Genomic DNA, 22,500 nt, shown 5'->3' with positions numbered 1-22,500 from the left:
ATAAATATTCTTTTCATAGATTATAAGTTTATCTAATTAGCTCCGTTAAGATTTTGTTAAATTTCCAATTTTTCGATTTTTGGCAGATTTTTTAGAGTTTAAAAATTCATCACACTATGATCAAACCGGGTTCGTCGCTTAAACGAGCAAGTCTTTTGATTTGGACCAAAAACGGTTTGACCATTTGTTTGCAGCGTGGTCGTGGGATACACGTGGTCTTGGCAAATGCCATAATTAACTGCAACTTTTCAAGTATACTTAGTCTTATTTTGGGGACGATATGTTAAGAACTTCATCCAAAAATGATGCATTTTTCAATTCTACGTTTAAAAAAATAGCGAGCTGCATTGAGCCACGCATGAAGAGCAGATTTTCAAAAATCAATATCTTTGTCAGTTTTACTTCAATTGCTCCAAAAATATAGATAGACTACGAACATGCAGCGAAATGATCTGGCTGGTTGATTTATCTTCTTCAGCAAACAAATTTTTTTTTGGTTTTTGGCTAAGAATCATCATAAAAAGGGTTGGGTCACAATGGTTTGCATTTAAGGCACAAGCTTCCTAGGCTGATAGTTTAGTTCAACAACCGCAAAGGTGCGCTACGCTACGATGAACTTCCGCTTCTGAGGAATCAATCTGCTTCAGAGTGGGTTGCGAAGGTGGACCTCAACAGGGGACCATGGAGATATTTCCGGGGCTTCCTCCTATGCGCCAGTGTTCAAATTAGATAAAATACTCGATCGGACAGAGAATGTTAAATCATCAGGCGGACATAGGAGGGAAAATGCTAATGTCCACGTCGACTGACATTCAAGCACATTGGTCTGCGCAGTTACATACACACATGCTACATCGTGGAGGTTTTCACGCGTCTATGCACAGCCCTTCCGCTGTACCGCGGGATATGATCATCGTGGAATGATAATCACAGAATTTTACGGTACGATGGAAGGGAATGACTGGTGACCGTTGCGATATGTGAACTTGTCACACTATTCTATTCCCCATCAACTACTTCTCTCTCTCTCTCTCTCTCTCTCTCTCTCTCTCTCTATCTTCTTCTTTCTCTTTCTCTCTTTTGCTTTTCATATCTTTATCTTCAACACCAATCCGCCAAAAATTACCCAGCACCTGGATTAGGGGGTGGAACAATGAACTGTTGAACTATTTTTGACCACGGTCTAGTGCCAGCGGTGTATGCGCGTAGAACTTGTATGTGTTACGCTAATTATGAAGGAGGCAATGCGACGGCCAACAACCGCCAATGAATAAGCACATTGCTTAAAAAAACTCCTCTTAGCTGATACACCACAAACAGCCCATGGTGGTTGGTGCTTCTGGCATCATGGTGTGGCAATAATGAAATCATCCCTTCTCCACCGACGACACAGACAATTCTGTCAGCTCCCCGTCACCACGGAAAATAGCTATGGTGGAAAATGTTGATCTCAAATTAGGAGAGAACTATTATATAAAATGCTTCCACACGAATGTTCTCACTTGATTCTACGGTCAACCGTCGACAGTGGTGGATCGTAAAGCTTTGCAGCTTCCATAGTTAAAAGAGCCACGTGTAACACAGTGAACGAAGAAAGTAATAAACGGTCGGCGTGCTTTTAGTATCGTATGACTTCGTGTGGTGTGTTTGAGTTCTTCATTGCAACATTATTGGTTTAGGATTCTTCTTGTGTGATTCCAAGTTCGCAAGCAAGGGATATGTTATGAGCATTAACATATAGGCTGATTTTTGCATGATCGCTAAATATATTGGTGTAGAATACTTACACAAATCGCGTGCGTAAGTTTTAAAAGCGAAAAACATCAACATAAAAAATAAAATAATTGTATGCTGACAGAAATAAATTTGGTTAGCATGATGAAGGTAAGCAATTTAAGGTAAAATCTGTGCATGACTTAGAGCGCATGGTGTGTCATTGTTCACAAGTATTTGTAGTGCAGAGCTATTGTTAAGAACAGTTTTATCCAGTTTCATTAGACCATTGTGTATTTGAAAGTACCTGATCAGTGTAGTGAACAAATGAAGCGTAAAATCCTGTATGCTTTCATTTCGATTATGTGCCAGCATCGTTCGGACTGTTTACATCATTTTGAGCTACAATGGAAAGCACGGAAACTAGGTTAGAAGAATTACATTCCACAGTTGCATCATTTCCGGTTAAAGAGGTTTTTGCTGCGAGAGACATATTTTCCTAGTTGCGTGACTTGTGGAATAAAGTTGTGTTCGTAACTATGGTGTGTAGTGCGATTGTGAACCGTTTGGTTGATGCAAAATTATCTGGAAAATAACCACTAACTCTGAGAATTAAATATGAGAAAGAATTGTGAAATTTTTAAACAACTTTTATGTTAATTACGTATTGGTTTGAGTATAAAATTCAAATCAAATGATGGAACAAAAACGTTTAAAAAAGTTAGGCTGTGCTGTTAGAGCGAGTATTTTGGAATCATTTTTGGATTCGAACTCATTCTACGTTGTAATATATCGTCATGAACTGTGCGAAGGTTCACTGTTTGGAGGATAGCATAATCCCTGGAATAGATAAGAGCATTTTAGTGATTATTATTAATGAGCGGAACCACACAGTCTGACGATGGTCAGACAAAAGGAAATAATCAAGATTATGTGAAGCATTGAAACGGAATGATTGTGGTTGTATGCAATGTTTAAAAGAGTACATGTACTAGTTTTTTAATGACTGTTTATATGATTTTTGGAAAGATAGAAACGCAGGATAGAATTCTTTGAAATATAATAGTTCGATTAATCATTATCATACAGGAATTTCCTATGGCGACAATGAAAATTATGTAAATGGATTAATAGTTTGGTCAACGGTGTCCTTCTTTTTTACATTTTTCTCATCTACAGTTGTATCTGCCAGTTTTATTGCTAGTAGTACATTCCACTTATGGCAATCTAGCTAGTGAAAGCACTGTTGCCTCCGGAAAGCTCATTAGCTCTCCATCGCCATCATCACCGCCGATTCCTATGTCTTTAGGAAGCCTATATCGGAGCACCCGGGATGACTATAGTGCTAGAGGTCGTTGTACAAACTGTGGACCAGGATATGAGCGTGACATGCGTACCTACGGCCGTCCGACGGGCATAACTGGATACTATAGTGGCATGGGGTCGATTTTCGATGATCGCAATTGGTATTATCGACCGGAATCATATGAGGATCGTTACCGTGGTGGAGGAGAACCTGCAATGAGCCCCTATTACCAACCACAACAGGGTTATGGCTCTCAGAGCTATCGGCAACCACCTTATATGAATGGGTAAATATTCAAATCACGAATGACCCAAAAATGTTATTGTCATCACTCTTAATGAAACGTTTTATTTTAATTAGCATGGAATACGATCGTTACATGCAGCGTCCAGATGATCGAAGCTATAACGGATATTCGGGTATGGCAATGAAAACCGGTTACTACGAAGGAAGTAGCAGAATGTCGTACTATCCCGAAATGATGCGTGGATACGGTTATCGTGGAAATGGTTACGACAATCTCGATCCAAACTATAATCACTACATGACTCAACGTGGAGGTGTTGGAATGAATAATCGGGGTAAGACTAGGCTACGTGTAGTAAAATTTTCATAGCATTCAAAGGCACGCTTTAAATTGTTTTTTTTTTTTAAATTGTAATGGTATTTTATTTGAAGATTATTACAATGGACACTACGACGACAGAATGAGTAACCGCGGCTATTATGATCAGAAAAATTTCCGGCCATGGGACGAAACGTACAGGTACTACCCTAACAACCCTTATCCTTACAACTACTATCATTATTCCTACTATTAAAAGCTTAAACTATAAAAAATGGAACAATGAAAACATAAGAAACCTTCAATGAAAATAACCCTCGCTTTATATTAATGCTTTCGTATAGAAATGAAATCTTGTAGCGTTTCTGATAATGCAAACCCAGTGTAAATAGATGCTTTGCTTTCAATGTGCTTCTACCATGCCCAATTCAGCATACCTAATAACGTGGACAAATAGCTCACAATTCTATTTGATTGCGTTATATATATCTCAAGCTACCGATTCTGATCGCTGTTACTATTGCTTCTACTGCAACTGCTACATGCTTCGTTTATAATATTGCCCTAAGCGCTGCAAGCATTCCTTGAATAATTCGTAGACTAGACTATACATACGTAGACTATACATCTTTTAGCACAAAGAGCATCTAAACTACCGATTCTAGTTAATAAGAGCTGTCCGTTAAATATGTAAAGAGTTAAATAAAGTCTCTAGAGTCATTTAAACATGCAGATAGTAATATACATTTCCAATACATTATAAGTATAAGGCAGAGTGATTAAAAGACAAATTTTGAATCCGAGAAATCTTGAGGGATCTTCTACGAAAACACCAAGGTTATCTATATATGGCGTGTCATGGCTGCAGGTAGAAAGTTAAAATGTGTTTTCTATTATACAAGAGATATATTATTTTATAGTTACAGCACAAACAAATATGAATCACCTTTGCTATAAAGCTATTATTATTGACTTATTATGTAGGAACATGTAGAATTGTTCATACACTGTAATGGCTAAATGAGTGTATTTAACAGACAGAATCTTTTTAATCCAAAAATGAACGTCTGATCCTTTGGGACATTTAACTAATATGATCACTTAAATTATGTATTTATTTTGCACAGCCTTGTATGCAGTGGAACTACAAGAGTTATTATTTTTGAATCATTTTTGGATTGAGTTTAATTTCTGCTGGTTTACGGGTAGCAAGCAGCATATGGGCTTTCTATTTATTCATATTGCTAACCGATTTTCAAAGCACAATTATATAAGACACTTTTGCACAAACTCGACGAAAAATTCATTCGGACAAAATTATAATCCTCCTCCACCTCCTAACTCCTTCCCCCAGAGGAGTATCTGGTTTTGATAATTCTGGACGTGGTTATTATTTTGCAAGTCGTCCAACAACCTCTTCCTCATCCTCTTCATCAACATCATCTTTATCATCTGCATCGCCATCGTCTTCGTATACTGCACACACGTCGATACACGGGCCAACGGCGCCTGGGGCAATTCATACCGGATACGGTCCTAGTAGTAGCAGCCACGGAACTCACGGATACCGACCAGAGCACACGGTGCATCAAAGCAATCCCGACCGCCCGGACTACAATTCAGCCGATTCCTCTCCGAATTGCTGTCGCAATCGATATCCTGAGCAAGTACCTTCTCAAAGCGGATCCTATAGTAGTCATGGAGGTCATGGGTCAAGTGGTTTGCCCACCTACGGTCAGCGACCTTCTTCCTCTGGTGGATCATGGAGCTACGTGAGTAGCGGTGGACCGATCAGCACTGGTAGTCAACATTATGGTGGTAGCAATAGCCCCAGTGCTCATGGTTCGTACCAATCAAGTACAGGAGGAGGAAGTGCATATAACGAACATCACACCGGGTCCGCTGGTTCTACCGGTGGTTCTTCGAGCAACGCGTACGGTAATCGAGGATCTGACCACTCGAGGGATAATGACCATCGCCAACAGAGGTGAGTTTTTAGCATAATGAAATAAAAGGTTTCTTTTTCCTAACTAAAGTACGATCAAATTTAGCACGGTATGGATCGATAGTTTGTGATATTGGTAAACGGATTCGCAGTGTGTATTTGTATAGCATGCGTCATGCAAAAGATGACGCGATTTAAAAAACCGTCTTTTGCATCTAATTTGTGAGAGATATTTTACTAGCTTAAACGCTATGAAATGTATTTGTTTTTATACTGGCACCAATCTGGAGAGGGCAAACATACATCTATGCACATTTCAAACTAGTGATGGCGGCAGCAATCCTTTCACATGCACTATTGTACTAAACACAGAGAGGGAGAGGGAGAGATACATGGAGAGAGAAAGTGAGAGAGAGTGTAGGTTGTCCCGATGGAACGAGAGGCCTAATAAAATCTATGCAAGATGTTCTCTAACCAATTTAATTTAATTTATGCAACTTTGATAGCTCATCCATAGCTTCCACGGATATATTAGTATGTGGAAATGTGTATTAATGAATGTCAAAGCATTTATCAATCACAAGATCATTTAAGGATACTTTAGGGACATTTTGGTTAAATTTGGACATTGAATACGTTTCGTGCAGAAGCGTTAGCTGCAGAAAGAAAAGCGGAATGCTTGGAATAGATAATGCAGCATGAAATCAACATAACTCCAACGTGCTTAATGCTTTAGTAGTGTTTCTATTTATTGTTGATAATTTTCATGTTTCCTAACCATTAAAAACAGAGCTTTATTACTCTCTCCTCTACTAGCTCTGCCTATGGTGGACGACCGGGACGGTCGTCCTTAGGTGAAACTAGCTATCTAATGGACAGGGAAGGTAACGACAAAAGTGTGGGTTTGCTGCAGAATGTGCTTATTCTTCCGAATGGTGCGAAAGAATATGTGTTTGCAGATAGCAGTAACGAGGCAATAATCTCAACGAAACCCAAGGACAAGAATTATGTACATATATCTGGCGAGAAAAGGCTGCCCATGGATGCCCAGCGAACGTAGGCATATCACACATGGTGATGGCATGATGAAGGACGCACAACAGGATCACGACTAAAATCATCGCATGACAAACATGAACAAATCGGATAGATTAATCGGGACTATCTATGAATCTCAGGTTCACCTCATCATAAGCGGATAAGTAAGTGATTATGGATCACTAGGAACGTCGGAACCACCATATATGTTTTTAACTGCGTCAATTGATGCAGTTCTTCTTCCTCCAGTATAGCATGGTAAGCAGATACTAATTTATGTTTTTAAAATAATTTGTATTTTTAATAAAGCTTTAAAAAACTAATCATTGCATAACATTAGATTAGCGGTCTAGTTTGGTTGTAGTTTTTTCCTAGCGGACAGATGCCTTTAGCAGCGACCGAAGTGGAAAAAATAAGAGCGCATCGTTGATTTACCTGACGCCATAATTTATCTCCGAAACGATTTCGAACACGATTATCAATGACATGATTTTCGTAATCGTATCCCAGATTTCCATCGCGATAGTGCAGCAATAGTCCTTCGCTTTCAGGAACAGGATACTCGTGCGTATCTACGATCCAAATATGAATTATTAAACGATGAAATGAATGTTTGCGCATTTGATTGATTTAAAAAAGTAAAAGCCATCTCAGCTTTCACAGATAGAACAACAGTGCTACGGATAGGTACTAGAAAGACAAACTAAACTCACCTCTGATTGCTTTCCACACGAAATGGTTGCCAGCTTCAAGGACATTCCTGCCTTTCATCACATACTTGCTGCGATTATGATGTAGCAGTGGGTTTGTAGTTCGCACATTGCGTACTTGAGTGTAAAGATACGTATTGTTTGCCCATGGTGGAACTTGTGCGTGGTCGGTAGGGTAAATATCGTAGAAAAAAACCCCTTCGAAGTTGAACGAGTGCACATCGTAACGATCTCTTGATTGCAAATAATCGAGCAAAGAATCGTTATCGCCTGCCGGAAATAGTAACTCGTCGAAATCAACAATGGCAGTGTATCGGTATCCCCCCGTAACAGTGGCACGATAGAAACATTCATTAAGGGCAACAAATATACCTTCATAACGTAGCTCATGTTCAAACTGGTACCCTGCAATTGCAATACGATGGTTATAGAGATTCTCAGCTGCAATATTTAATGCTGTTTATATTTACCTTCAAAATGCCAATCCAAAACTTCGACTAATCCTTCAGCTTGATAGTGTCGTAAAACTGCGCTAGCTTCTTCAGTTGCAGTTTTGTTGTAAACATAAAATCGTTCAGCCCCATTCAAAATATAATATTCAAAGAATTCTACCATGCGGAGGGCAAAACCAAAGTGATGGTGCATTGGTCCAACGCATACTGCCAATCGGTTTGGTGGAGCTGATTGGAACAGCATATCTGTTCTCGGATATCTTCGAAAGATGAAATGAAACGACAATGTAATTTTTAATTTAAGGCAGTAGCATCACTACGGAACATACTTTATCCGAACGAAAGCGGTTGCTTCTCGCATAGTTGGCTCAGCGTGGTAGCTAAGTGCTACCTCATCTGGTAAGAGTATGTTGCGTTTGTTTATATTACCGGCAAGTTTACATATCACGTAACTTGCTGTGAATTCCATATTCCAATGCTCATGTACGGCTTCCACCTGGTCGGCCTGATGTTGTGCCTCGTATGTGTTATCTGATCTATGGAAGGAGTGTTATCAAAGCGTTATCGCCCCATTACTACCACACAGATATGCTCATCGCTCTAGCGTGCCTTTATAGCAGTTGCACGAGTCATATAAATGAGCACCAGAGCTGCATCATACCTAAAGTTGCAAAATACGGCCGATTTTTGTATTTTAAGCGGAAGTATGGCGAAGACACGCACACTTCCGAACGGAAGGAATCCATCTGGAACATCATATGACTCTGGAACGACTCGGTAAGGTAGGATGTGAAAATGTAATTCTTGAATCAATCATCAACCATGGGCTTACCTACGATTTCCAGTCGAGGGTCAAAGTATGCTGAAAATAGTTTAAACCTCTTCTTTGGATCGCCAATATTCATCCAACGATCGTTTGATATTGTCCCTTCGAACTCATGACTGTTGCCAAATGTTAATGATACTGACCTCTGGTAAAGAGGTAATGTTTGATAGATGTACCTTTGCTGTAAACACAAAAATGAAATTGCCATGCGCTGCAATTAAAACCAGTGACGCATACTCACAAACGTTATTCTTCGATAAGAGAGAATGGCTAAAATAACCAATAACAAAATGCAGATAATACCGTACTTCCGAGTAAATCGGTTTGACACTAATGACTGAATGAAAATTACTGGTTTGGAGCGAGATTTAATCAATTTGTAACTATTTTTTTCCCACATAATGGTGCCAAGTAAATTATAGCAGCTAATATAAAAACAGCTTCGCTTTCGAAGTGGTCGCGATGCCTACTAAGCTCACTCTGTACGCTACACTGGATTCGATGAGCCAAGTCAATTGCTGGCGTCGTTACTCGTTGAACGCTCATATCGTTTATCAGTGATTCGTTTATCTTGTTTTATGATAAGCTGTCTGTTCCTCTCTTTCTCTCTTTCGTTCCCTATGCCCCTTTTCTAACTTAACCTTGAAGTGCATAGAATAAATGTAACATACAAATGATAAAATCATTTGTTTGACCCTGGATGGGAAATCACCCGAGCAGTGATTATACTTTTTATTTGTTTCTGTACAATTCTAACTGTTAAAACAGACGCTTCATATGCTGTTTTCTAGAAGGTAATTTGATTGCAGACAGTTTATGAAGGGCTCTTGTCAGTGGTGCACGATGGCTGTTGCTTTTATAGTGTTGTTCCTTTCGCAAGCCGTCGATGGTTTGGATATAGGAGACATCATAACGGTAATCATATTCTAAACCGACAGTACAAGTTAAAGTTCTTTAAATATTTTTTTAAAAAATTTCAGCAACTAACTGAATATATACAAAGACTTTTTAATAGCACTGCCATACCGTTGGTACGACGGTTTGAACGACCAACAGATAACCCTATGGCGGAATGGATTTAATATGTTCCGACGACCGGTGATTGTGATCTATCGGTAAAAGATATGCTCATCAACGTGTGGCAGCATATTTACTAGATTCGCTAAAGAATAATCCAGTTTTTGGCTAAAGATGTGTCGAAAAATGGCACCGATAGTATTCTGTGGAAAATAAAAGGAAAACAAATATTTAATGTGTGTTCATGATTATATTGCAGCAATGCCAATTTAGAATGTTGATTCATAGTTTCAGTTACAGCATCTTAAAAATACTTTACCTGAAATAAATATGATGTATGGACGAAAAAAACAATTACACGCAATCCACTTCCTTTACCCCTGTTTCTTAAATCTTCATAATCGTTATTTCTATTATCTGGTTCAGCTGAACGAAGTGAATTCAATGCAGAATGGTTTTTATCCGACAAACGTAGTTCCTCATTACAACCCTTGTAAAAATATAGTTCAATCTTTACTTGAAAAAAACTATCTTTTATCGCCGACTCGAGGGTGATATACTCCATTGGACGGTATTCAACCACACGCAATAGGATTGTGTTGGGCTCTACGACGGTGAAAAATCTGTTTGTTACCATTTTAAGCAGTTTGTTGAGTTTTGGTTGGATACGTACCGATGACCGCTTTGTATAATTTACCGACCGCAAGTGATTTCTGGTCGCTTGACACGAAAGTAACAAATTTCATCCACTTATGTAAAAATCGATTAGTGCTTTGCCTTGATGAGTTTCGTTTGCATTGAATCTATTGCTGTAGTTACCTTGTTGATAGATTCCACATGAGTTACAAAGTCGTACAATGTACTATGGTTAATGTTTTGAAAATATTTAAATCGATGAATCGCGTAGGTTTCCGAGACATTTTGAACCTTGTACTGATGAAGCAATACTAATGAACTAATTAAAACAAAATATATTCGCAACGCCATTTAACCTTTTGGCACTGATTCGAATAATCAAATAAGAGCCTGGATTATAGATGTGTTTTATGGATGTATATTTTAACGAAACAATTGTGGAAATCCCACATCACATACTAATTCCTGTTCTAACACACATATTCAGTTGGGAAACAGAAACACTGCATCGTTCTGCAAAGTATGACTGAATGGTTGGAAGCAACAGTACAAAGCTACTCCATCTGTGGATGCCTTGGGAAGCCTTGCAAATACATTTGAAATCGATATTTTATCTTCTGGTCTATATATAATAGTTAGAATGGAGTTTGGTGGAATAGTTTGTGTAGGATAACTGCAATTTAGCAAACAATATTAGCCTAGCCAGCATAAATAGCAAAACATCAACCAACATGAAATTCTAACCCATGGAACAGCTCCTGCGTGATTGGAACTGGATTGCGACAGAATCAAACTAAGATAGATTATCGTTTTTGAGAAAATGTTGCTGAATAATCGTTGTCAGACTGTTTTGGATCGGTTTATGTTGATTCCCGTTGATTTGTAATACTTTTCTGGTATCAATGTTGCATAAGTAATACATGCTTCATAATTTAACCCAACAATGACTAACTAAACACAAGAAAATATATAATGTGACTAGAAAGTTTTTGGTAGAAAACATTTCCTTTTTCACGATCTTTAGCAGACAATATCTTCCTAATTAGAAACGTTATTACTTGGGTTTGGAATGTATAAAGTTTAATGACTAAACGCATTAGCAAATGATGTATTGGATAAACCATCTGCTTCGAAAAGAATTATCACCTGGCGCAGTTCTGGCGCCAATCTTATGGAAGATGAAGAAAAAGAAAACAAATTGTTTGACTGCTTCCCATAACGGTTTTTAAATGGCTTCAACGTCTCAAACGAAGGAACGAAGGATATTCCGGTTTTCTTTCAAGCGACATACAGATGCAGCGTTAGGGGCTGCACACCTTTCCAAAGATGCAGTGTGTAGGGGTTCCTGGCGCATCAAATCATACCTAGAATCCCGGATTCTCTCAGTCTTTTGAGATTTAATGCGTGAAGGCAGACCCTTGCATGGGGTTGCATGGGATTCTTGCGACGCAATTTACCAACATGATAGGTCTTGGCGAATGCTTTTTTTTGCGCCATTGTTATACGTAATAGGACCCTTATTGCAATTCCCCTGCCTTAAAATCGACTAAACGACAACGCTTCACAGTATGCTCTATTTTTTCACATAGATTGTAGAACGTTACACTAAGTCATCTGCATTTGGAATTATATAAAAAATCAGAGATTTATGCAAAACGTATGTTGGTAGCCTTTCATCGACCCTAATGGTAATATTCTTTGTGCAGTACAATCATATACCACATAAAATCAGTTGCTATTGTAAATAAAAATATATTCCGCTATTGCTAATATCGTTGCAATATCCGTGCCGATGATGTAATGAATTATTTCTAATGTTTGCAGCGAGTTTCTATTTTACACCATTGTTACATCGGTTCTTTTTATATATACCAGTAAACGTTCTCAAAAGATAGGGTGAAATTTTCCCATGATTTCGATCGACACAAATCTCACTCTATCTGCTAAGAAACCGGATTGTGCCAGGAAAAACATGCCATGGTACGAGTTCGTCCTCTTTTCCGGAGAAGTTAGGTTGCTTTCAAAACTATGGGAACTTTCCCTTATGATGACCTCCCTTCGTTCTTGTGGCGGGAAATATGAAAAAGGTGATCATCATCTGAATTGATCCTGCGTCGCAGAGCAAAACCATGCATATGCGAAGGACACGAAAATAACGGACAAGGGAGAATCGAAGAAAGAAAGAGGGTTTGCTTAAGCTTAGGGGAATTCAGTAAGGTTAACTCATACCGTGTCGTATATAAGTTCGGAGTGGCAAACCGTAATCGTTCAGAACCGTTCTGACTGTCGTGAAGACAAGCTCGGTCAAAATTCTGCTCGCCGAACTGTGTTTTTCATTTAAAATCAAAGTGCGAGGCCACGATAATGCTAATTCAGCGAAACTCCAACAACGTGTTAGCGCCGCAAAACCGAATAAACATTCAGCACACTGCATGCGCGTGGAAGCGCAAGCGATTGAAAGTGAAAGTTTGAATACGGACGTGAAAATTAGCTATTGAGTGTCCCAAATGGTGCAACATGAATGTGATTCACGAATGTGCTCTGAATAAAACAAATTATCTGAAAAAGCCGCGTAGACGATCAGCCATAAAAGATGCCAGTAAAGTACTGTTGTTATCACGTGCTTGTGTAAGTAGGGTTCAAATACTCCAACTTTTATGTTTATACTCGCACGTGGAATTAAAGAAATTGTTTCCAATACAATGTATTCTACCGTTAGGGAATTTCAATAACTGCGGGGATATGTTACATGCTGTGTTTTTATTCTTTTGCCATTTTTCACAGATGCGGAAAAATCTACCCAAAAATCACACAATTTGAAAACACACCACATTGATAGTACTCAAAGAACCTGGATTGATGACGCAAATGCCAAACGCTGAGTATTCACCGAAGTTAATTCCACATCCTTCATTTTCAAAAAACAACTGGAACCGTACTATGGATATTACAATGTTACTACTGCTGACAGCATATTTGTTCATCATCATGACCTATCAGTACAACGGGTAAAACAGGAGTGACGTGCTGATCTTAAAAAAAGCAATGGGTTGAGTCAGAAAACTCGATCAAGCAAGTATGCCAATACGGAAAAGGTTAGGGAAATTTATCAACACGATCAAATGACAACAGCAGGCATATCTTCAACAGATTTCGTTTGTTTGGATGTGCGAAACTTTATGCTATGCTGTACCGATAACCCAACCCTTTACAATCACTTGAGTTGCCATAGTGGATTTTCAATTAATTGTTTAATAGATTTTTTACAGTTATTCCGAGTGCCTTCATTACATCGCGAAAACAATTGATACCACCAGGAAACATAATTTATTATATAATAGCATCTTTGAATAGCATACACCTTTCCATTCCAATTCGTTTACGTTATGTTTTTGTTTTAAAACCCGTTATTGTTCATCGTTGGCTGTTACGTTATTGCAATGATTTGGTTAAGTTCTATTTGGCTGTTTCTATTTGAGTTTTTTTTAGTTATTGTTGTATTAACCTTGTCAAGAATTGATTTCGTTTTATTGATTGCTTTTTAAGTTTTTATCCAGCAACAGTTGATGGGAAAAATTTAAAAACCAATTTTGAACGAAACATAGGGCCACATGGATGGTATGATTTTCAAATATTAGAAGAAAACAGTTTTCGTTTGGATTAGTTTCATTGATAATGTGCTACCAATTATTCATTGCACTACTTTTTAAATCAAAATTCTTAACTCTTTTTTCTTGCTTGCTTTTCAATTCCTTTGAAGTACATCGTCCACAATCCTCCCATTACATTTGAGCGCTTGTTGTTTAATTAATCGTTTCCAATCTCCTATTGTGTTATTGTTACTCCCGATGATTAGTCATCATTCTTGTTAGTAGCCTGTCGATGAGTCGTTATTTGTTTTATGTGTTACCAGTTAAAAATTTTCATTTCAGTTTCTAATAAACACGTTCATAATTTTCTGTTTTGTTTAAAGTAATAATTTTAATTTCAGTTACAGTTATTGTGCCTGTTGTTCCGGTTACATCTGTTTTTATTACGTTTTCTTTTCTGCTCAATTGGTTTTTAAGCACTTTTTTATTGGATTGTGAAGGTAGACGCTCCGTTAATGCAACAGTTTATTTCAATGCAGTTTTATCAAATAACATTTCTCTGTACGCTTAAGACAGGCTTCAGGTTGATTATTGCAAATCTGATGGCATGGTTGGGTTATTAAATAGTAAAAAAAGTATTGTACACCACATTAATAGACCATGAAACAGCAAACATTCTCTGCCGTCCGTGTTAGCATACAAGTTGAGTATCAATCCTCTTTACGAAAATATTGTTACGTAGTGTATAAGCAAAGAGTAAGCGAATCTTACTCGTGTTGTTACGTACTGATAGTTAAGTTATAAAAAGTGATCAGTTTGTTATTTTATTTTAAGCTTGTTGACCAATTTTTAAGATATTTGGAAATCCATCAAACCTACATAGCACATACAGTAATAGAAATAACTAACAGTTTCCACCCCAGGAGCATACAACATAATTCCGTTATGTCATCCATTTAGTTTCCTTTTCTGGCGTTTTCTTTCTCTCATCTCTTGAAAAATGCTGCACCCCTAATGATACAATATTTTGTGATGTTTTAATTCTTTATTTAGTTTGATTTTGTGGCACAAACGAATAAAATATGGATGAAAAACTTCCACGTGGATTTACCTACATTCCGAAGCAGATGTTCGAAGCAGAACCTCATTGATTGATCATTTGGCAATTTAAAAAAAGATAAAAAGATTCGGTGCCAGAACTGATTGAGCATAGTAATATTAGGACAGCTTTGTATTTTATATTGGTTAGAACGTTCCGCTGATTTCTTCAGCACATTCCTACCCTTTTCAATAAAATTTCGGTACCGGTAACGTAAAAGTAAAACATACACGTATGTGTATGTCAGCAATTGAGCCTATCGGTTATCATAAATGTATTTGACTGATTCAAAAAATTAAACAATAAATTGATTCGATTTTGGATCTTTTACGAAGGCAAAGTATTTCATTTAAATGAATCGGAATCGGAATGAATACTGTACGATCTTTTATTTATATTCATTAAAACACAATTCTACGAAGGGAAGGAAAGGGTGACATGTCGCCTGCCAGCACGGAAAACTTGTGAGATGTTCTTCCAAAGGCGCAAACGCGAAAATGACACTTCTCCAGCCACCACGGAGTGTTTGTCTCGATCCTGGTCAAATGAGTCTGACCCCCTTGAATATCGGAAATGGTTGTTTTTGTTGAAAGAAAACAATCGTACAACACTTTTGAAACAGCAAACTGTTCTGTTATATTGTGATAGTGAATGGAGGTTGAATGGATGTACAAAATACGTACAGTATGTGATCAAAGTTTATGTTATTAGGGTGGTTTGGAAAGAGTGCAAGCATATCGGTGTGCGTGCTATTTACCAACATTATTCGTTATTGCATTGCCTATCTGTAACAGCTGATGTTGATTCAATAGCATAAACCAGCTATCAGGGGCGACAGTATGTCGCCAACGACAAATTCTTCATTCGCGTAACATAAACCATCATCACGAAGTACCGAAAAAATCAAGGAGTTACTATAATTATATTGATTTTTTATTAAAAGTAAGTATGAAATAATCTAGATCTAGATCTAGACTAGATTTTCATCGAGTTGAATAGTGTAAATAAGTATGAATATAATGTCCCTTTAAAAAATCGGTCACACGCGAATTGTATCCTCTACCCGCAATGGTGAATTGGCTTGAAATGAGCAATCGTAGATGATGAATGGTTTTGCGTTTCATTTGCGTTGCGCGTTTCATAACCGGCGATACATTTCATGTAAAGCAACGTTATCAGAGTAAAACTGTTACCACTAACCAACAAAGCGTCTTTTCCTGTAATATAAACGATTCAAACACATCATTACGCCCCTTTTTAGCTCGTACGAAATACTCTTTATGGTTCGGTCTTTCCTCAGTTCGAATCGTGCATTGAGTGTAGTCGGTAATAATGTTGAAATTCTGCCAAAACGATAAATACACAAAAAATCGCATTGATCGTAAAGACGTATTATCTACTGGACAATCGATCAGTATTTTTTTCCGACAAAAATCTCTACGCTTCAGAAGAATTTCAACCAAGGCATGTAATGTAAAAGGTAAACATAAAAATAACGATTATGATAAGTATGTAAACTATAATTGATTGTCAAAAACGGATAAGGTGATAGTTTTCGTTCCTCAGTGTTACGGGAATTGTTGATGATATTAGGGATGTGCTCGAGGTAGGTTAAACATTTATCAAATCATCGTTTAAAATCATCATTTAAAATCATATAAATCAAAATGTATTTCCAACACCGTTTCAAAAGAGATGGTCGCTTTTCGCATTCATGCTGTACATTCTGGTGCACACGAGACGCGATCATTTTCAAGCTTAGTTAATCATGCGTGAAATTCGGTCGACATACAATGAAGAGGGCCTGGGGAATGCTGCATGAAAATCAGCGTATACTCAACTCCCACAAGAGTTTGTTTTTCTTGTAGTACAAGAAAAAGCAACGGAGTAAAAGGGGATAGAACGAATAGCATACGTATGGTTTAAAAGAGATAGGAAAGCCCTCGCATACATGGGGCTTCCAGACCACTCCCCGGTAATTTGAACTGAAGACATTCGAGATTCAAACAGAAGACAGTAGGAAGCATAATAATGGGCATCTTGCTAGATTTTCATTGAAAATGTGGCCTTCCATCGGTCCAGTTCCCAGTGTTTCCGGAACCGACGAGGAACGAACAGGGGTCAGTAAAAACGCCATGTGCTTGTGTATTTTGGTCCAAAGGAGAGTCAGTTTGTTGATTTGTGAAAAACGGGTGTTTTGTACAGGACCATGAAGCTCAAGTGCCCATCGCCACTGTGTCTGTCTTCTGATTCCGATGACGGGTATGGTAAGCGTATAACATTCAACTGCGATTGCTTGAATGCTGATATTAAGACAAAATGCGGAAGACAGCATAAATCTGCAGTGTATGGTACCGCCGAAAAAAGCGACTGTGTAGGACGGAACAATCTTAATTCGACTCCATTGAGTAGACGCTCAGTTGCGTTGTTAAAGCGTATTGGCAACAACATTTTGCAAAATATTGGTACAACTGGTGCTTCGAACAGTGCAGTGGATGGTGCAAACCATCAGGTTTATCGTGCCTATGATCATGATCATATTCCGCCCCCGTCGTACTGGGGCATCACTTCCAACAGTTCTCACGCGGCGGTTGAATATTCGAAGGATAGTGGTAACCTATGCTCTCTCTCGATTGCCGTGGGCTCTAGCACACCGCATTCAACCGCGATAGATCGTGAACGGTCATTTTATCAGTCGTTCCACCAGTATGTCTACACACCGCTTCCATACAGCCAAAGTCGAATGTTTTCAAACGAACAAAAGCATAAAGTGAAAAGACGTGAGCTTCTTGCAATTCAACGAAGTGGTGATGCACTCGAGAAGGAAGAAAAATCCGGTAAACTGCAGCAATCTTCGTTCCATTACGCAGGTTCGGGTAAGATTTGATTGAATGTGAAAATTTAAAAAAAGACAATTCGAATACGAAGAGAATTCGTGTAACGTAGATTCTCGAGGTTCTTAAAGTACGTAAAGAAGCAAACATGGGTTGCCTGGTTAATGAAATAAGCTTCACGAAGCGCTCTAAATGACAAAATAATATTCCACAACCAATACGTTGTATATTTTGAGCGATACACGCACCTATTGATGCATTTGCTCATGGGCCAGGCATTGTGCATCAAAGCCAAGCCTTTTCCTGTTGGAACGATATTCAGTGTCTTCAATGGAATTTAAAAAATATACTCAAATTATCATAATTGTAATAGCTGTTATTGATCGCCAAGTATTCAAATGATTGCTTCAGAAAAAATGGGCGTAATTTAAATTTTATGATAGATTTATAGAACTAGTAGGGGTTTTTTCATTACGTCATTTAATAAACATTTGGCTTATTGCGTTTTTCAAGTTTGTAGAGGTTGAACAATACAATGCATCGATTACAATAGGACAGGTGCAGCGGTGGTACCCTACATTCAACGCATTTGTTACCACCCTTCCCTAGCGATTCCATTCCCTTGACCAACTGATCAATGTTCGTTAATACAATGGAACAAATGATGTCCACTCCCTACATCCGGATCGCATGCAAGAGGAGCGTTTGAAAATGCCAAATCGATTATGTAGGTGCTTTTATGTACCATCAGCTTACGATCAGCACGGTTTCAGTCCTCACGTAGCGGTCAATAGTGAAAAGCAACTTCGAATGGTATTTTAAAACGGAAGCTGGATGCGCTATGGGCTTATTTTCCAGTGTCGTGCACATCGCTCGGTCATGCGTAACGATGCGCGGCCTCATAGATCGATGAAACAGTGGTTGAAACCTTGGAAATGCTGAAGATGGCCTCGCAAACGGGAAGCAACGAGAAATATTCACTTTCCAAAGCCAGGTCAGCAGTTCAAATGTCTGTTTGGTTTCAGCACGAGACTCAACATTGAAGGAGTATTATGGGGGCAAATCTTCAAGGAAGGGTTTCTCTGCTGGCTTCAGCTAGTCCCAGGGATTTAAACATGTATACGTCTACCAAATAGGGAGTAGTGGAGAGACTTGCTAACCGCATGGGCGATGAATCGTTAAATCTGACATTTTTTGCTCCATTACCGCACACATACTTGGTCCCTTGGTCACCTAATATTTTCGCCGACGCCCGAGAACAAACGGTTAACAATATACTGTTCTGGTATGCTGTTCATTGATCCGAATCATACCTAAATAGCACGGTTGATTGCGTATAGAGTGGTTTAGGGGGAACTGTTGCCCCTCAGTTTCCTCAATACATATATGTTGTACAGACAGCTTAAAAACTTTTAGTAGTATCTTCTTTTATAAATAATCCTTCATGGAACTCCACAGCACTACTTACCAATGAGAAATCGACTTTAGCATAGTGACACTTGAACCAATTGAAATAAATTGAATATAGCATAGCCTTCTGACAGTATGAAGGTCGTGATCATGTGAGAGAAGCACGGAATGAACAGTCCGAAAAACTGTAGCGTATCTGGGATCAGCAAAACTACTACTCCGGAAGCTACGGCCGCGCCCATCGTCCAATCAATCCGTTGGTGACGCGGTCAAGCATAAACGATCTAGTGCGTTAGTAGCGTTAGTTTGTAAAACTCTTACACTACCCTTCCAAAGGAAATTAAAGCATACATCGTAGCATAAGTAACGAATGCGGTATGAAATAAAACGAACATGCATACATTTAAAAGGCAGCTTAGTTCCGGCAACTCAGTGAACGAAACGAAGCGATGTTGTTCTATTCCATTCTGTCTCTCACTTCCCAACTTTAGAATCCATAATGTCACACGATTGTGAGGCATTGTGATAGTGTAGGTTTGTTTAATTATCATCCAATACAGAAATCTCGTCGTTATGCGTTCTACCCCTTTTGAACGAGAATGTAAGAGAGAAAAACAGAGAGAGGTGCATACAGGGAGATATAAGTATACATACACTAATATATAGAGAGAGAAAAAGGGGACAACATAGAGAGAAAGAAGACTACAGAGTGAGATGAAGCAAAGTGTGACCCATGCGCTGCTGAGAGAGGGCTAGCAAACATTGCGAGACTCGATCGCGAGATTTTGGAGGCCGAGGGGGAAAAAACATGCCTTGCCTGTAGCATCCCCCTAGCTTCCATGGGTATAGTGGGAGAAGTACACAAATAACAGCATTGAGCGGCGCGGACGGCTCTAACAACACCATCTCTGTCATCGTCATCGCCAACGGCAGCCGCAGCGAGATCAGAAACCAGTCGCGCACAGTATCGCGAACGCTTGGACGATAAAGTTCAACCAACCAAACGACCGACCGACCGACCGACCGACTGATCGAACCGAGTGGCCGTTTTCGAGTCGCGTGCTCTGTGGTATGGTAACGCGAGAACACGTTAGCTAGCCACCATTGCCACATACTCGTGTCAGCACGGTCTAATCACTTCCATCGTACAACCATCTATAGATCGACCTCATAACGACTATCATTGGTCGTTGTCGCGGTACGATCACCGTAATCTGTAGTTTTGATTTTCTCTCATACTGGTCGAGAGTTTGTTTCAACTGACGGGCGAGAATAAGCGCGCGCAATCGGCGGAATACCGGAAATTGATGTAGAGTTGGTGGGCTAGGGCGGAGTAAGCACCACACGCCATTTGCATAGGTATGGTTTGAAAGAGACGAATTTAAAAGCATGTTTGTGTTATGATCAAGAGTTTCAGAAGTGTGGTGATGAAAACTGTTGGAAAGAGTGTTTTTTTAAGTGACATCAGCAGGATTATGGTGCATGGTGTGATGATAGTGATGGTTTGGAGTTAATCTGGTGAGCTGCCGATGCTGCTTGCTTTGCATTGTATTTTTAATTATTGCAATAGTTTTACATTTTGACCCGTCAGTGGATCGTTCAAGTGGACATGTTCGTTTTACTTTCCCCAGGCGGAAAGTAATGTATGTTGGAAACAAACATTTAACGAAAAAGGTTAAAACAGACAACGAAGGGAAAGCTCGGCAGAGTGAACAAAGATTTGCATAAAACACACATATCCCCCTCACCTGGTACTATCTGCTTTTCGCCTGTTGTGAGTTTGTAGCCGGTTTTGTTTCGAAGCGTTTAGGTGTCACCATGCTTCCAATTATTTCTTCAGACATTGGTGGTAGTGAACCGTTGCACCTGTTGCATTCGTGATGTGAGCGAAAGATGGAAAGACACAACGAAATGTTGCTGTTTTAACAAGTTGCAAGCTAGAGTTACGATGAAGTGTGGCAGAGCATAGTCAAAGATCAGTGATCGAATAATCGTACGATTGAGATGAAAAGTTGCTGATGGATGAAATTGAGTGGCTTCTCATCTTCACTTAAACATTCAGAGTCCATTCGACGATCTTGTGTCATCCCGTGACACGCTAATCAGTTGTAAATGAAATGGTGCTTTGGAGTTGATTGTGTTGTGCGGTGAGCCATTCTAACAAGCTGATGTGCCATTCTCTGCCACCAATTCCATCGCGCGTTTATCTCGCCATCAACGAGAATGTGTTCGTACTTACCATGGTGTTTACAAGTATTTGCAACAGCCACGTATTTGAAAAACAGTCTGGTGTCTTTTCGTTAGGGTTTGACAAAGGGGTTTACCATGATCGATTATGGTCCACCATCTCAACGTAGATTCAATTAATCAATTGTGGGCATTGTGATATAAATTCTATTTACTCTGTCAAACACGACGCGTGTGTGTATAAAGTTTTGCGAGGATACAATTTGTATTTCTCTCGCTTACTGATTTCTATGAAGCATGATTGTATAAAGGTTCCTTGAAGATAACATTTTCCACGATTTTCAACGGCTTATGGCGGTCTAAGGGATTAATTTTTTTTAGATAGTTATAATTTACATACTTCCATGCGTACTCATACTCTCAAGATTGTTATGTAAAATTCTTTGATTAATCCAAGTAAAACCGACAAACAAATTGAATTTGGAAAAACAGGCCTTCATGAATAGCTCAATGCGTCTCGCTACTTTAAAGCACACTTCCTAAAACCCACGTTTCAAAGTCGGTGTCCATCGTAGCATAAAAACTACTGGACTAATCGATTTGAAATTTTGAGCACATAATCTGTACTCTTTTTTTCAAGTAGCCCCGCCGAGTTTGAATAAAAAATGTCTGTACTTTTTTTTTAATAATTATGTAAAACTCGATTTGTAAGCAAAATCGTAAGAAAACATTACTTTTGCAATTTAAAAAATCTTGCAACAGAAAAAATCGTAAAAAAGGAAATTGGTCTAAAACTCGACGTGGCAGAATAGATAAACTTATAAACTACCAAACGAACATAACTTTGTATATTTCACAAGATTCATTGCGCGCCTACGACGAAGATCGAAAAATACACCTTTTTGACACAACGATTTCCTAAATTTGATGCCGTGAATGAAGTTTTTGACAAATCTTCTTCAAACTACAGCCAAATATTCTTGATAACTTGTAGTTTAATATGACGTTCACTTGAAAAAAATTAGTTGAAGGGTTTCGCCACAAAAAATCGTCAAAATCGCCTTTTGCACCCGAATTAACCAAACCCTTAAGAAAAATGGTAAAAACACCGTTTTTCGTTTTAGACCACTGTTCCGCGCGTTGTTCCACGAACACGTGCGCAAAACAACTGC

General features: G+C 38.8%; 4 protein-coding genes across 11 annotated transcripts in view; 2 read left to right on the top strand and 2 right to left on the bottom strand.

The window, feature by feature from the left end:
* The first annotated feature begins 1,657 nt into the window (after window positions 1-1,657).
* On the top strand, window positions 1,658-6,644 carry LOC126577767 (hornerin). Of its 2 annotated transcripts, XM_050239679.1 has the most exons (6): window positions 1,658-1,884; window positions 2,893-3,305; window positions 3,380-3,600; window positions 3,698-3,785; window positions 4,939-5,571; window positions 6,346-6,644. In XM_050239679.1, the coding sequence occupies exons 1-6, from the start codon at window positions 1,849-1,851 to the stop codon at window positions 6,587-6,589; spliced, it is 1,635 nt and encodes a 544-aa protein (XP_050095636.1). In that variant the 5' UTR covers window positions 1,658-1,848; the 3' UTR covers window positions 6,590-6,644. The 2 variants fall into 2 exon arrangements, with proteins under 2 accessions (XP_050095636.1, XP_050095635.1); XM_050239678.1 differs by lacking the exon at window positions 6,346-6,644 and having other exon boundaries at window positions 4,987-6,147.
* Window positions 6,645-6,792: 148 nt separating this feature from the next.
* Window positions 6,793-9,076, bottom strand: LOC126577766 (uncharacterized). Its single transcript, XM_050239677.1, has 7 exons — window positions 8,797-9,076; window positions 8,562-8,736; window positions 8,391-8,493; window positions 8,059-8,265; window positions 7,748-7,989; window positions 7,281-7,682; window positions 6,793-7,139 (listed from the first exon to the last, which is right to left on the bottom strand). The coding sequence occupies exons 1-7, from the start codon at window positions 8,953-8,955 to the stop codon at window positions 6,904-6,906; spliced, it is 1,524 nt and encodes a 507-aa protein (XP_050095634.1). The 5' UTR covers window positions 8,956-9,076; the 3' UTR covers window positions 6,793-6,903.
* Window positions 9,077-9,190: 114 nt separating this feature from the next.
* On the bottom strand, window positions 9,191-10,753 carry LOC126576911 (uncharacterized). Its single transcript, XM_050238213.1, has 4 exons — window positions 10,392-10,753; window positions 10,246-10,321; window positions 9,892-10,178; window positions 9,191-9,775 (listed from the first exon to the last, which is right to left on the bottom strand). Exons 1-4 carry the CDS (start codon window positions 10,557-10,559, stop codon window positions 9,665-9,667), a joined length of 642 nt encoding a protein of 213 aa, XP_050094170.1. The 5' UTR covers window positions 10,560-10,753; the 3' UTR covers window positions 9,191-9,664.
* A 5,457-nt stretch (window positions 10,754-16,210) lies between these two features.
* The window catches only part of LOC126577765 (sorbin and SH3 domain-containing protein 1), a 31,529-nt gene continuing 25,239 nt past the window's right edge, over window positions 16,211-22,500 (top strand). For 3 of the 7 annotated variants that reach the window (XM_050239670.1, XM_050239669.1, XM_050239667.1), the window contains exon 1: window positions 16,211-16,377. In XM_050239670.1, coding sequence (XP_050095627.1) covers window positions 16,230-16,377 — 148 coding nt within the window. In that variant the 5' untranslated portion in view covers window positions 16,211-16,229. Of the gene's footprint in view, window positions 16,378-20,122; window positions 20,660-21,349; window positions 21,369-22,500 lie in introns of those variants that run through there. The other 4 variants (XM_050239671.1, XM_050239668.1, XM_050239673.1 and 1 more) reach the window with 3 other exon arrangements.

The sequence above is a fragment of the Anopheles aquasalis genome, chromosome 3, assembly GCF_943734665.1.
Source record: "Anopheles aquasalis chromosome 3, idAnoAquaMG_Q_19, whole genome shotgun sequence".
Classification (NCBI taxonomy): Eukaryota; Metazoa; Arthropoda; class Insecta; order Diptera; family Culicidae; genus Anopheles; species Anopheles aquasalis.
The sequence above is the reverse complement of the archived record's forward strand: the minus strand, read 5'-3'. Positions and strand labels throughout refer to the sequence as shown.

Excerpts from the sequence above, each read along its gene's own strand:
- LOC126577767 (XM_050239679.1), top strand. The coding sequence starts at position 1,849 with ATGCTGACAGAAATAAATTTGGTTAGCATGATGAAG. Across the intron at positions 1,885-2,892 it reads ATTTGGTTAGCATGATGAAG|TTGTATCTGCCAGTTTTATT; the intron begins GTAAGCAATTTA and ends TCTCATCTACAG. Across the intron at positions 5,572-6,345 it reads AATGACCATCGCCAACAGAG|CTCTGCCTATGGTGGACGAC; the intron begins GTGAGTTTTTAG and ends CTCCTCTACTAG.
- LOC126577766 (XM_050239677.1), bottom strand. The coding sequence starts at position 8,955 with ATGTGGGAAAAAAATAGTTACAAATTGATTAAATCTCGCTCCAAACCA. Across the intron at positions 7,683-7,747 it reads TTTGGATTGGCATTTTGAAG|GGTACCAGTTTGAACATGAG; the intron begins GTAAATATAAAC and ends TTGCAATTGCAG. Across the intron at positions 7,140-7,280 it reads CGTGTGGAAAGCAATCAGAG|ATACGCACGAGTATCCTGTT; the intron begins GTGAGTTTAGTT and ends TTTGGATCGTAG.
- LOC126576911 (XM_050238213.1), bottom strand. The coding sequence starts at position 10,559 with ATGGCGTTGCGAATATATTTTGTTTTAATTAGTTCATTAGTATTGCTT. Across the intron at positions 10,322-10,391 it reads ATGTGGAATCTATCAACAAG|TGGATGAAATTTGTTACTTT; the intron begins GTAACTACAGCA and ends TTTTTACATAAG. Across the intron at positions 9,776-9,891 it reads ATACATCATATTTATTTCAG|AATACTATCGGTGCCATTTT; the intron begins GTAAAGTATTTT and ends TATTTTCCACAG.